Source organism: Monodelphis domestica, chromosome 3 (genome assembly GCF_027887165.1).
Source record: "Monodelphis domestica isolate mMonDom1 chromosome 3, mMonDom1.pri, whole genome shotgun sequence".
Taxonomy (NCBI): Eukaryota; Metazoa; Chordata; class Mammalia; order Didelphimorphia; family Didelphidae; genus Monodelphis; species Monodelphis domestica.
Genome location: NC_077229.1, coordinates 493,030,583 through 493,045,949, shown reverse-complemented (window position 1 = coordinate 493,045,949; position 15,367 = coordinate 493,030,583). Strand labels below are relative to the sequence as shown.

Here is a 15,367-nt window from a genome sequence, read left to right as displayed (position 1 = left end):
GACTCCTCAGAGTAATATTTTTAAATTCATAAAACAAATTCATATAAGTTCATGAAAGAAGCCAATTATATTGAATATAGTTATCGATTTTTTAAAAAGATGAATGCTTTGTTAGATTTTTTTGGCTGTCATACCAAAATGTTGATTTATTGAATTTGCAGTAACTATTGTTTCATGAAGCTACACTGTTTATAAAAAGTTTAGAAGATTTTTGGGGTTTTTTTGTCCCTGTGGGCAAGTGCTAGCCTGCTCAAAATTAAGCATCACGTTCATTCTTTAAAATTGTTTTTTTCCCTAGATACCTAGGATTCTCTTCCTTTTTTCTCCTGAGAGTCAGTGGTTTATAGTCAATAGAATGCTTATTTAGAAGTGGCAACCTGTTTGAATCTTGCTCATGACATTTTATTAGCATAATATTCATGGATAAGTATCTTAGTTAACCTCAGTTTCCTAGGCTATAGAATGAATTTTATAATATCTTTATTAACTGCCTTAGAGTTATGAAATTTTACATGCAAAGCACTCTGAGACTGTTTAAGTACTATGTTAAAGTCATCCATTATAATTACTATTCTGGGCAAAAACAGAGATCATGGAAACAAAACAGATCATATCTCTAGCCACACTCCAGCCTTTGTTTAATCATCTCAGAAATGTTATTTGAGTTATTCAGCCTCTAAAGAATAATTAGTTCTTCTTTTCTCTATGATCCGTTTTCTCACCTTTCCTTTTTACTAAATAACTTTTATTGTCATTGAATCAGTTTCTTTTTGTGTAATAGGTCCACTATCAATTTTAAGTGCTTTATTTTGATAGCTTACCAGAGGCCATTGGTTCAACATCTTTTATATCCCTCTTTCTAAAATATAATTTTAGAAGTAGGATACTTATTAAATGCTTTTCTAGAGTAGATTCTGAATAGCATAGAAAACACTGTTGTCAATGCATTGAAAGCCAAAAATGATTTTATTATTATTTAATTCTACACTTAAACACTAAATAAAATGATAATTTCCCTGTACAAAGTAGAACAGAGATTATTGCATGTGAAACTTTGAATCTTTGTAATGCACAATTTGCTTTTTCTTTTAAATATATAAATCAATTCATTGGGTATCTTCCAAGTTGTCTTGCTTGCCTGTTTCCTTCTGATCTTTTCCAGGCATTAGAAAGTTTATATCAATGGTCTTTTCTTTTCCTTTCATTTTTGAGGGCAACCCAGTTCCTAATCATATAAGTTTATCTCCTTCCTACCTCTTCTTCTTTCTTCTGAAGAGAAAGAAAAACAAAAGTAATGAATATGTATAGTCAATCAAAACAAGAAAATGAAGATTCTTAAAGACATGATTAATGAAATGTGGCAAAAAAATCAGATAGATGAGGCTTAAAATGATATAATATGTATAAAAATATGTTATTGTAAGTTGTTAGAAGTAAAATCGTCACAGAACTATTATTTTAACCCATATTTACAATTTAGTTGTAGTTAACTTTGCTTTTCATTGATGCCAAGTTTTTAGGACTTTTTGATAATCAGACATATAATTTTGACTATGAAGCATCCCAAGACTCTAGATAAATACATTAAATTTCTTCTTGTTTTTCTTAGCTTAAAAACTCAGTTATATGGCCTGGCCCAATCACTAACTAAGAAACCCAAGTATTAGTATCTAAAGTGAGACGTTTACAAGTGAAGAAAGTGACTATGAGACAAATGATTAGGCCTGGTAAACCGAGTAAAGGTTCAGTAATTCTTGGACTGGATTTTCCCGAACTGTAAATAATTAAAAATAGATGCAAAATTAATTTTATGAGTGAAGTGTTGACAAAGCACCAAATTGAGCAGCCCCAATTCTTATATAGAAAATCCCATTTAATTTGTTGTTAAATTGTTTATGTTGTGTGGTTTTTTTTTTTAATAGCTTGAAATATTGACAAATTTGGCAAATGAAGCAAACATATCTACACTCCTTCGAGAATTTCAGGTTTGTTTACAGATTTCATATACTCCAATACTTTTCCTTGTTAAAATGTAATCTTCTCTAGAGTAGAAATTGTGTCTTTTTTTTAATCTTTGAATATCTATTGCCTAGCCCAGTGCGTGCAAAGACTAGACACAAAGTACTTACCTATTGCTTGACTTGATATCAAGAAAATGTATTATTTATTCGCATTTGAGTCTTTGTCAAAATATAGATATTTATATGTATAAAATGCACATTGACAACTAGGAAATTAATATTTCAAGTACAAAATTATGAATTGAAATGGGAATCATGAAGCAATATCATCAAGATTTTTATAAACTATGTTGCAGTGTTCACTTTAGAAATTAAGCTGCTGAGGGTGATTTCGAACAGGTTACTTGAAAACATTGGTGCCTAAAAGTTTCATTTTCATTTTGCAACCTTAAAAATGTCCCGTTTGTGCTTGAAATTACTATTTGTAAAGCCTGTCCTTTTTGATACTCTGTTTCAGTCTAATATTTCAATTAAAAAACCTCCTACCTTCTAAATACAATTATTTCTTTCATCTGTTTGGCCTGTTTGTTTGAATTTGTTTCCCAGAAGTCTGTAGCCGTACCCCATAGAAGTGGATTTTCAATGGTTTCCCCATGGTGTTTGTCTTTCAAATCTTGCAGTTCTTTTTTTTTATCTAGTCATATAGAACTGTATATAGATTGTTTGCACCCTTTCTTTTATGTTGAATTGATTTGTGTTGCCATTAGATGTGAGCTCTTTGAGGGCAGGAGCTGTCTTGCTTCTTTGTCTATCTTGAATTCTTAGCTCAGTACCAGTGTTTTTTCAGCACTATTAGTACGGCAATTAAGCCTTGGGTATCACTATCTTGCTGTTTAGTGCTTAGTATATTTATGAGTTCCACTTTGGAAGTTATTTTATTTTTATTTTATTTTATCGTGTATTTAGTCAAGTTTTTAGGTATATTTTTGTATACTGTTTGTAAATGCAAGTACATATACTGGATTATGTTGATTACTACTTTTGTTTTTTGATTCATTCAGAAAGCTCATCTAAATTCTTTCTTATTTTTCTTTCTTTTTTCCTTTAAGCAGTTTTGAAAAAATATTTTTCCTTTTTGATTTTCTATAGTAGTCACACCTAAAAATAATTCAGTTTATAGTAGAGGAAAACTTTTATTATCTCTGATTTTGCATCCCAGCAATTATTTGAAATGTTAAAATAAAACATGTTTATCTTATGGCATACTTACTAAAAATCTTATTTCATCTTTTTAAAACTGGAAGACTACATAAAAATTCAATATACTTAAATGAAAAATGTAGTTTAAATTTGAATGGATTTTAGACTCTTCCATTTTGTATTTGCAATATGTCTATTTTACAATTCCGTATTAGAAATAATTTAGGCAATGTACATATTTTATAGTTGTTTTCAGAAGTTGATAAGTACTTTTTCTGAAATATGCTACTTTGACATTTTGATAATGTAATTTGCTCATTTGTCATTTTCAATGATCATTCTTATTTTTCTTTAAACTTTTACATTTACTTTTTTCTATTGTTAGTCTAAAAATACGAGGAAAGTTATTATGAAACAAACTTAATGAATGTTAAGTAGTATTTTTGTGCTTATTGTGAATTAATAGTGCTGAAGAATTCATTACAATAGTACTGACAGATTTCTCTGTCAATATTTTTACTTCATTTATATATTTTTGAAAATAAAGTATTTGTCATTAGGCTATATTATTTGCTTCTCAACACCCCAATTCTAAGATTTGGTCTCCCAGAAAAGAAAGAGTCATTCTTTGAGGCAGGTAGGTCAGTTATTCATAGATTCACAGATGCTGCTGGTTAAATGGACTGAAATCTCCCAGAAGAGAGAGTTCTCATCAACTCCTTCAACCTTGCACTCAGACTAATTGCTGTCTTTGGGTGACTGCCCCCCTCCCCCCAATCTCTTGGGCAGTCGGAAACCACTGTGGCCACAGGTGACTGGAGCTGGCATAAAAGTACATTCTTTAAATGAAAACCCAAGCCATTAATAAGACAGTGGTTTAACTTTGTTGTTTACTAGATTATATCCTTTAAAAAGGCATATCTATTTGATAAATGTTAAAATTAAAAAAAATATATATATATATCTATTTGTTAAATGTTCTTACTTGGTAAGACCACAATGCACAAGTAATAAATAAATTTGTCATAATTTTTCATTTAATAAGTCTAATATTCATCTAATTGAATGCCTGCTTTCTTTAGACCTATGTGAAAAGTCAAGATAAGCAGTTTGCTGCAGCTACTATCCAGGCTATAGGCAGATGTGCAACCAACATCTCAGAAGTAACCGATACATGCCTTAATGGTTTGGTTTGTTTGCTGTCCAACAGGGATGGTAAGGAAGTCTCTATTTTGTTTTAAAATGAATAAAATTTTGAATGTTGGCAAGATATAGAGGTAATAGGACAATTAGAAATATCATCTATTGTGGTATCTCTTTGGAATCATCTACAATGTAATATAACAGTATCACAGCCAGAAAGCACTTTTTAAAAAATGATGTTTAATTTGGAAATGATGGTAACCACATCTTCTTATTACTAGCTAGAATTGATTGTGGAGGTTGTTTTCTTTTTTGTAGCTCTTCAAAATGTATTCTCTCAGAGATACTTTTTCACAAAAAGTATTTTTTCCCTTTTTTCTAATAAGTTTTGAATGTTGTATAATAACTATTCACCTGCAGAGGGTGCTGAAAGCAGGCAAATGCATTTTTAAAAAAACATGGCAATGATATTAAAAATTATTTTTAGTGTTTTAAGTTAAATGTTCAAAGTTGCTTTATTTCTTAAAACAATAATTTTGTATTTAAATTAAATACAAATTGAAAAACATTGTTATAAATTGTAGGTATATTTAAGGAAAACAGAATGTAAAAATGTTGACAAGATAGGTAGTTGAAAATCCATTTATAAATTACCTAATCAAACTTTTAAGATGTCTGCAATTTTTAGGGAGATGGCTACATAGTAATATCTACCCTCAGTTTTAGAAAAGAAGGGGGAAAATATCACTAACCAAAGAAATTTTCTTGACAATTTCCTTTGAATAATTGTTATCTTAATAGTATTTGTGTTTAAAATGATAGATTCTGCTTAGGAAAAATAATTGCTCTTTGGGCAAAATATAATGGAAATAATTTATAAAATTATCAATATAGAATATGTTAGTATATGTACTTTGTGTTTATACTCATGTAAGTTAAATGTAATATCAACCAGGCTAAATGTTTTTTAATAAATTTTCTAATCAGATTGCCTCACAGTGCTCAATTTTGCAATTAGCCTTTTTCTCATAAAAGCCTTTTTCAATAATATATAAAATATATATGTATATAAAATTATTTTAACTATTCCAGACCAAAAAAAAAATAGAAACCAAATTTAACTTCAAAATACTTTTATGGATACCATTTACTATGAATAGAAATAAAATTGTAAACTTATAGAAATTCAACAAAAGAAAGTAAAACTAATCAAATTTAATTATTTTTCCCAACTGAATTAAGATTTTCATTTTACTTTTCCATTTTTTAAAAAATTTATTTCTTTTGTTATAGTTCACATTTTAATTGCACCAGTTTACATAATATTTTTATTTAGTCTTGTGATTCAACCAGAACTTATTTGTAAAAAAATCTAATTTACTAATTTAAAAGTAATAAAAGTATTATTCTAATGTAAAAACTGTTTACTGAACCTAATCATTTACGTTTTCAGTAATTTCAGTCCTGACAATTTAGTTCAGGAAAAAGAAAAAATATATATATAAAGATATATTTGTAATTCTCTAATGTTATCTGTATTTTCATGATTTGCTTTTTTGGAAGATGTGAACATAGATATTTGAATATGTACTTCTTGGAACATATTTTGTCTGTTGTCTGCACTTTGTTATTTTTGAAAAACTTTAGCTTACTTCAATATTTAATATTTAGTACTAGAAGGTTTCATCTCTATCAATTGGCATATATGTTACTTATATAAGTCACTGAACAATGAAAAATAGATTGGTATTTTAAACAAGTAGAGTGTGCCTTCTAAAGGAAGTCAGACTTTACATCCGAATGCTTCAAGGACCCCAGGAATGCTTATATTCTTGTTTTCTTATTCAATTTATACTAATTTTACTTTAAATTATTGTTACTATTTATAAATGTTTTTTAATAAATTTTCTAATCAGATTGCCTCTTAAAGTTGAGTTATTTATAATTGATCTTCCTCAATTCTTTGTTGGCTAGAAATCAATTTTCTTATTCTTTCTTCTGTATGTTCATAGCATTTTTATGATCCAGCTTCTACATATTACACACATGGCTATATCTTAAATAAATCTACATTCACACTTTACATCTATAGCTGCATCATAACCTACATATGTAAGATTTGATCTCTTTAAGTAACCTCATTTTTACTTGATATACTTTTATTATGAGGTGAGATTTTAACATTTCTGTCTTTAATAAGAACTACTGCTTGCACCTAGCAAAAATAAATACTAACTTTGGGAAATTATCCGAAACATTAACAATACTCGTTAGGTTAATTTTTCTTTAAAATTTGAGTTGAATGCACAAATTTTATCTTGACTGAATTTTGACCCTATATGTATAGTAGTCTAAAATTTCAAGATGAATACAAAAGCCAGTCTCTTAGAAGAGTTGTATTATTAATGCTAAAGTTCAGATTCTACAGACTAAAGCTAAGGCTAATAAAAAGGTCTGCTTTTAAGCTATACTGTGTGAAAAAAGATGATCAAAGAAGACTCTGAACCACTATTAGTGCTTTTTGTTGGTCAATTTTTGATTGAATGGCATGAACTTGCTTCAATAAACCACTTAGTTTAACAGCCTTTACTTTGTATGACTTTTCACTGATTAAAAAATAAAATCTTCAGTCATAAGTTTAAAGTTTTTTTCATTGTTAAAGTTATTCAGAATAATATGATACTAGCTTCCAAGGCAATTTCAAAATTAATTGGGGACAATGGTACTTTCTTGGAATTGTGTATCTCCTCTTGAGATCACTCCTTTTACTTGAACAGTATTTTCATGAGTTTTAAAAAATCCTATTACTTTTTCGTGACACCTTCTCGATATTCTAGAATCATTATTATTTCAAGAAATCTGTCTGTGGATTCTTAGGGGGAAATTTCTGGACTTCCTCTCATCCCCAGGTGATACTTGGAGAATCACTGAACTGCAGTAAGAATGGTTGGCTGCTAATTCACAGGTCGTGTTTTCCATCTTAACAAATTTATTCTTTCTATAAATATTTATCATGAAGTTACTATGTGTGAAGTTTTGTGCTATGAGAAATCTCTGCCCTGGAGAAGTCTATAATCTTATAACAGATCTAAAATTTATGAAGCACTTTAAGTTTTGAAAAGCACTTCATGTGCACAAGGCAGTATGTGAAAAATTGCTAAAGTTGTGATTCAACCAAAGTTCTCTATAAATTCAAAGAAGAAAGAAGTTAGGGATCCAAGAAGGTGTCATGGAAGAAGAAGTAGTATACAATGTAATAATATAGCATGTTGATTTTACTCATCCCTATGAGACTATTATCATTTATAGTTTTATTTCCTATAAGATACTCTGGACATATGGCTTCTAGGTATACATTTCTAGGCAGCTTTTTTCTTTTTGTGATTATAGGCCTTGCTGAAACCTTTCTTGCTTCCCTACCATTTTCATCATTTAAGAAGAATTTTGGGGGTAGTTCTTCCTATGTATGTCTAGATAGATATCTGTAGGCCTAATGATGTACTCCCTTATTTATTCAAATTCCCTTGCCATTTCTGAAGCCCTGCAGGTTTAACTTGTCAATAGTACAGAGTTGCTCTTCTCAGGCATGGACTATTTTATCTGATTCATATTTTGGCCTTATTGTCCTAAATGGCCATTGCATCTTCTAACTAAGTACCTGCATTCTGGAAACTTCCTTTTCTTTGGTGAGGTGGAATAACTGCAAAGTCAGCATCTTAACCCTTTTATCATTTTTAAAGGAAAACTTTAAAAAATATATGATACATCATTATTGATGGATATTTGTTCTCATACATATTCTGGCCAAAGTTCCTACTCTTGTTAATGAGTGGCTACGGTGCCACTGTGGTGAGACATTGTCTCATTTTTAAGCATTAGTAATGTAAACAATGAAATTTCGAATTTGGGTGGCACAAGGACCCATGTACTCTAATAGATCTCCTTAGGCATTGGCTGCTTTCTTTGCTAGACCCTTTTCCTTACCTCACATTGCCTCTCTTCTCAGAGACATATGATATTGATGTTTTAGGTGATAAGACTTCAGAACTTTCTTAAGATACACTTGACTCCCCTTGCTCTCATTAGTATTTTGGGAAAAAAAAAACATCTTGATGAAAAGCTATTAGAATGTTTAGATTGTTTTTTTTTAATTGATCCATGTGAAATGTGAAATATTATGTGGTCGCTTTGTAAATCAATGTGGTGTAATAAGACATTGTACAGAGTTAGAAGACCTGAATTTTATTTCTGCCTCTCCTCCTTCATCTGTGGCTTTGGATAAGACACAACTTTTCTGAGAATCAGGGAATCTCTGTCATGGGACAGTGAGTGGCTGATGGCAGGCTTCTCTTCCCAAGTGATGTGAGCAATCATTAAACAAGATAGTATATATGAAGGTTTTGAAATTTTGTGAAGTGTTACACAAAAATAAATGGGAAACATGAATTTGATAAGGAGAACCAAACATGGTGCCAAGGGGGAAAGTTGTGCCAACTCTCCACCTTACACTGTTAGGAGATAATGAAAGAGTGCAAACGGTTGAAAAGTACCACTGAGTAAGAAGCCATAGAAACAGCATTAACTTATTTGAGATAAGCTCTAAATGAAAGAGATTTTTTTAAACACACTTGTATTACCACATAATTTCAAGGAATCTTAACCTTCATAGTATTAATTCTAAGACAGAAAAGCAGCAAGGACCAGGCAATTAGGAATAAGTGACTTGCCCAGGGTTACCCAGCTAGGAAGTGTATGAAGCCAAATATGAACCTTCGACCTCCTAACTCCAGGCCAGCCTTTTATCCATTGTGCTCTCCAGCTACCCCCAACATACTCTTTTAAAAATTTGGAGTATTTTTTTATAGGTAGTTTACAATATTAAACAGAATTTTCAGCATGCAGGAATTCCTACAATAATATTTACCTCTCCCAAACTATGTTGCAGTCCATCTGTGACTTATTTAAATAACTTGCTAAGAATTGCATGATTTCATAATTATCAGTGATAAGATATGAATCTTGGTCTTCTCAATGCCAACATGACAGTATCCATCATGGATGCATTGCTTCTTGATTGACAAGCATATGGTGTATTAGTTTAACCTTATAATAATTTGAGATCTATGTTTTGTGTCTTTATCAGAAATAGTAGTTGCAGAAAGTGTGGTCGTCATTAAGAAATTACTACAAATGCAGCCAGCACAGCATGGTGAGATTATCAAGCATATGGCAAAGCTCTTGGACAGTATTACTGTGAGTAAATGACTCTTTTGATGTTAGAAGTTTTTAGAGTAAATTTTTTGATAAACAAGGTTGTATATAATGATGTACCACTTATAAGAATTGAAGCTGTACAAAAGTCAGTACTTATCTGTGCCAATGTCTAGTAAAGTGAAATTTCCCTGTCCTCATTGCCAGTATCATCCAACTGTCCTTAATTGAAAGTTGTGGATACTACAACATATATGGCTGCTGTGGTAAGACCACTTTCTTCTTTGTGATTCCTCTAAAGATATTTTTTGACCTCTACTTTTTATTTTAGAATCAACTGTGTATTGATTCCAAAGCAGAAGTATATTAAGGGATAATCAGTCGGGGTTAAGTGACTTACCCAGAGTCACACATCTAGGATGTGTCTGAGATCAGCTCTGAACCTAGGAACTCCCTTCTCTAGGTCTCACTCTCCATCCACTGAATCATCTACCTGTCTCAGCCCTACAGATTTTTATGTTGATGATCACTAATGAAACTGTCAGAAGCCAACCTTGGGATGCTAATAGAAAAATTGGAATTGTCATCAAATATATCCTTATGAATGATGATGGACCAAAAACTGTAGTTATGGTAGTCATATTCATAATTACATTCTTAATCATTCTAATGTGGCTTTTAGACTTTAGACCTACAACAGACAGTATATTGGACTTCTTGAAAAGTTTCAGTAAATGTGCCCTTGTTAAATGTTAGAAAGACTATTTCAACAATATTCAATTCTTATAAACATGTTTAATCTATTAGCTTTGAAGTCTGTTTGTTGACATTTAGTTTTACTGGGTTGGATGAGTGAAGACTGGATAAAAGCAACCTTCCCCAATAGTTTGTTGATTGTACCTCAAAGTAAGCAGTTGTACCATATGTGAAAAAAAATGAACATAACTGTGATTTACCTAGAAATAACAGCAGTAGGAAGACTACCCTGGTCTACATTGTCAAAAGCATAGCAATTCATTTAGTTAGAAATGTTAAGAATGATGTGATTTATATGAATGATACTTAACCTTTTTTTGTGTGTCAAGGTCCTCTTTAGCGATCTAATGAAGTCTATGGAACACTTCTCAGAATAATTTTTTTAATGTACAAGATAAAATACAATTTTATTGGATTGCAAATGAGAAAGTATTAATACTGAAATCCAGTTATCAAAATACTTTAAAGATCAAATTCCAGAGGCAGAGGCACAAGCGGCCCTGGCTTTCCAAACAGTTATCACAAAATAATCCCATCTCAGAAAAAGAAATTGAACAAGCCAAGCCACCAAGGAACTTACTAAGAAAAAATCACCAGGACCAGATGGATTCACAAGTGAATCCTATCAAACAATTAAAGATCGATTAATCTTAATACTCTACAAACTATTTCACAAAATAGGCAAAGAAGGAGTTCTACCAAATTCTTTTTATGATACAAATACGGTACTGATTCCCAAGCCAGGAACATCAAAAACAGAGAAAGAAAACTATAGACCAGTATCCTTAATGAACATAGATGCCAAAATATTAACTAAAATACTCCTTAAAAGCCAAACAGTTAGGACAAATTCAACTCTAAGAACTAGAATCATTATATGTGAACATATTGAAATACCATGTCATGTAGTGGCCTTGTCATCTGAACTTGTAGACATATAAAAATGATCTCCCTCAAAGTATCACCTTTCAATATAGAGGACAATGATAAAGGATGATAATGACTAGTAGCCACATTCGAACCACCTTCATAGGACTGTGCTTTGCTAATCCAAATAAGATTCCCAAAAATTCATGAGGTTGAATTCTAACTCCCAGGATATCTTTTTGTGATTAACAATTTTTGATGGGGAGATAAGGGGACACCTGTCCCTACCATTTACATCATCATTGTAACAGTGAAATAGCAGTATCAAGTCCAGTTTATCCCCCCCCCCCAAAAAAAAGGTTATAGGCAAAATTAATTTTTTTCCTGTAGAACTTTATAGGTAAACTTTTAAGCATATCTTCTCCTTATTCTCATCAAGTGTGTTACAATTAAATACAGTTAAATGTGATTTGTTGCTAAGTTCAGTTCACTGAAGGCTCCTAAGTCCTTGTAAAATAAACATTCATAATGAAGTTCTTTAGACCTATTCAATTTTAGTAGGTCTATCTTTTTAGTGTTGTAAAATTGTGCATTTGTCCTAAGTGAGCACCAGTAGTACACAATGGTGATGTGTTAATGGTCTGTGTCATGTTTATAACTTTAATCAACATGTTTCTCATCCTGCCCTCTACAATAGTATAAGCAAGAGTTCTTGTGTTTTTGCTTCATATTGCAAAATTATCACTGCAGAATCATCATTAAAGCGTTCTTTGCAATGCCATGTCAGAGTAACATTATTTAATTTCATGTACTATATTCATTTTAGTTTTAATTACTCTACAAATTTAGCATTTCAGCTATATAAATAGTTATATGAAGGCATATGGGAAGTAGAATTTATTTTGTTTGTAGTACTTATTTTGTTCTAAATTTTATTCTCATGAATGAACTGAACTTCATAGAAAAGGTAGCATATTTTTAAGTGACTTATGCATGGCACCCAGTATCTTTTTAACCTATTGTAACTGAAATGTGATAGAATCTTATAAAAATTGGACCTAGGGGGAAACTTGGTAAGTCAGTGGATTGAGAGCCAGGGCTAGAGGTAGGAGGTCCTAGGTTCAAATCTGACCTCAGACACTTCCTAGCTTTGTGACCCTGGAAAAGTCACTTAATCCCCATTGCCTAGCCCTTACCACTCTGCTGCCTTGTGTAAAAGTTAGTTTCTAATAATAAAAGTACTATATTTTATAAGGTTTATTAATATTATTATTAATAATTATTATTAATAAGGGTTATTGGAATTAAGAATACAAAGTAGAAATCACGTGCCATTGGCTGATTAGCCAATTCAGAATCCCCGTGCTTGGCATTCTTACTACATCTTGCAATCTCCGAGTACAGGAAGAGAGAGGCCGAAGAAGGCGTTGCAGCCAGTTTAAACACAAATTGTGTTCTCTCCCAGGTGGGGACTCATGTGAGATTATAGGGAATTCTGGCAAGTACCAAGGACTTCTGGGGATTGAAGTCCAGGGTTCAAATCTCCATTTTACACTTGGTACCAATACATAGTACTGATCCTAACGTGGAAGGTAAGAGGCAAAAAAAAATTGGACCTACCTGGTATGAGAACAATGGTCCCCTACTGATTGCTAAGTAAATCCCAAGCTCTGTAGTTTTAGAAGTATAGGAATCCTTAGGAATATAGTCTACTCCACCCTTTTGGTGAATTAGCTCCACTGATGGTACCAATCAGTCTTGCTCCTGGAACCAACTGAATTGGAATCACTTATTTCACCATTTGGAATCAGAACTCTTTCTGAGAGTTCTAGGAATTAAAAAACGAGCCTAGAACAAGTTCTCTCATGTGGTGGCAACAGTCTTTTTAAATAATTGATTATGTGGTAAACAAACATCCACACTGTGGAGAAGAAAAGGAAAATCCCACATGCAAAATTCATGTGTACAAATAAATGAAAATAGAAGCCTATTTTGTACAATTGAGAAAGGCCTTAGTAGGGCTGCAGACAAGAAATGAGGCTGTAGTCTTCCAGATCTGCTCAGATATTGAGGTGATGCTCTCTTAACATGGTTTCCCAGGAAAAGTCTTGTCTTTGACATGGGTTAGGGATATGAAGAATAAAAATTCAAAAGTTTGTCCATGACCTAAACTTCTGATTTTACTCTTAATTCTCTTGAACTAGTTTTTAGGTTTTAGACCATTAAGTTTGCTGAGCAGGTTTATTTAACTTGGGGTTCTTTTGTTAAATATTGTCTATGTTGGAGTATCTTACTGAGTTGGGTCATCAGTCAGTTGGCCAGATCTGAAATGTCCTAAAATACTTGAGCCCAACCTACTTTTCCCTGCCTTGTTTTCATACTACTTTACTGTATTCTCTAATCTATCTAAATCAGTGGTTTTAAAAATGCAGTATGCAAGGCAATCCATGAGGATGTCAGAAGAAAATATCAGGTGGTTTGACTACTATACTCAGTTGACCCATATGTCGCTATGATACAGTACATGTCATGAGGTTCCACAATATATGGGTGTTGACTGAGTAATCTCATTTGTTTGTATTGTTTGTCCTTATTTTTAGTTTATATATGTCTAAGTAGCTTATACTTATTATTTATTTTATCTAGTAATGGACCCAACCCTCAAAAAACAAAAAAGTAACTTAAACAAATTCCTGTGAAGAAATAGCAAGTTGAAGATAATACTTACAATGTGAGCATAAATAAGTAAACAACCAGAAAATGGCAAGGCTGAATTTTATCTTACTTGTAACATGAGCTCTTTGTCAGCCACACTACTAGGTACAAATAACTGCCATTTACCCAAATCTGACATGAAGTTGGCCAAAAAAGTTTGGAATTGTCAAGAAAATTAGTTGAAATGTAGATTTTTATTCACTGTTGTTGACAATGAACTTCATCTTGTGTATGGTGTACCTTGGTATGTTAGATAATTAGTAAGACATTTAGAAAGTAAATTTTTGTTGCAGAAAATATTGCAAATGTGTTATTTATTAAAAATATACTTAACATAGAGACAGAATTTTCTAATGGGTTTCAACATTGTTGAACCAAGAGGTTTTTAGCCCATTTCTTAAGAATATGAAAATTCTACTCCTTTTGATATGTTTGGAAGAGAAACTAACATTAATGATGAAAAATTTACTAGTTGAATTTGAACAAAAACCTTCTGAATGTATAGGATTGAAAAATGAATATCTTGATTTTAGTAAGGACAGCAAATGATGTACTTCTCTTATTTTGATCTATGTTTTTTTATGACGAGATCTTTCTTACCTATGATACCTGTCAAAACCATATATCAAAAGAAACTGATCTTAGAACAAGACTTTTGAATATCTTTATCCAAATTGTTAAATGAAGGTTTTTTTAAAATAAAAATTAATAGTCAATCTTTTAATTTTAATAAAAGAAAAAGTGAGCTTTTTAGAAAAAAAATTAATGTGAAAATGTCATTTAATTCATCTTTGTCTCAACCTTTATTAAACTTTTTTGTTTTTATGATGTTCACATTAGTACAATCATGCATTCATACATATTATAAATATAGATATTTTGGGTGATATATTTAAAAATTTTTACTAATAGGCTTGCATGATAGAAAATGTTTTGAGGCCACAGATTTAATTATTCCCTGAGTATCTCATATTCTTTCTTCCGTTCTTCCCTTCTGCCTCTCAATTAAGTGCCCATTATGTGTCAGCCCCTGTGAGTAAAGGCTGGGAAAACAAAAGCAAAATGGCCTGTCCTCTCATATTACCATGGCTAGAAAGTCTCATTGTCGTGCCTCCCTGTTAATATTCTGCCGCAATCATGGGCTTTCAGAATGGAAAGGCACTTCACAAGTTATCTAGTTACAATTATATTTTGTCAGGAACCACCTCTTTAACATCCCTGAGAAAGTAGTCATCTATTCCCTATTCAGGCAGGCCATCTTATTTTGGGGCAACTGCCATGGTTGGGGAAATTTTTCCATATGCAGAATCACATTTACCCTACCATCTATAATGGTTGCTCCTAGATCTTCCCTCTGGGGCCATATCTAATCTTTCTCTTCTATATGATAGCTCTTTGAACACAAAGAGTAATCATGTCTTCTTCTCAAATTAGTCATTTCACCAAATTTTATATGGCATGGCTTAAATGTTTTCCCGGCCATGCTCCAGTTTGGCCTCTTTGCTGATGGACTA

The 15,367-nt window shown here is 31.7% G+C and overlaps 1 protein-coding gene and 1 long non-coding RNA gene across 10 annotated transcripts in view; one reads left to right on the top strand and one right to left on the bottom strand.

Moving 5' to 3' along the window:
* Positions 1 to 15,367, top strand: part of AP3B1 (adaptor related protein complex 3 subunit beta 1) — a 359,745-nt gene that overhangs the window by 201,055 nt on the left and 143,323 nt on the right. For all 9 annotated transcript variants that reach the window (XM_001367618.4, XM_007486440.3, XM_056824793.1 and 6 more), the window contains 3 exons: positions 1,923 to 1,985; positions 4,244 to 4,376; positions 9,448 to 9,557. In XM_001367618.4, the coding sequence (XP_001367655.1) occupies positions 1,923 to 1,985; positions 4,244 to 4,376; positions 9,448 to 9,557 (306 nt within the window). The remainder of the gene's footprint in view (positions 1 to 1,922; positions 1,986 to 4,243; positions 4,377 to 9,447; positions 9,558 to 15,367) is intronic.
* Positions 948 to 13,626, bottom strand: LOC103094971 (uncharacterized). Its single transcript, XR_463835.3, has 2 exons — positions 12,759 to 13,626; positions 948 to 1,269 (listed from the first exon to the last, which is right to left on the bottom strand). It is a non-coding gene; the product is annotated as an uncharacterized LOC103094971 (long non-coding RNA).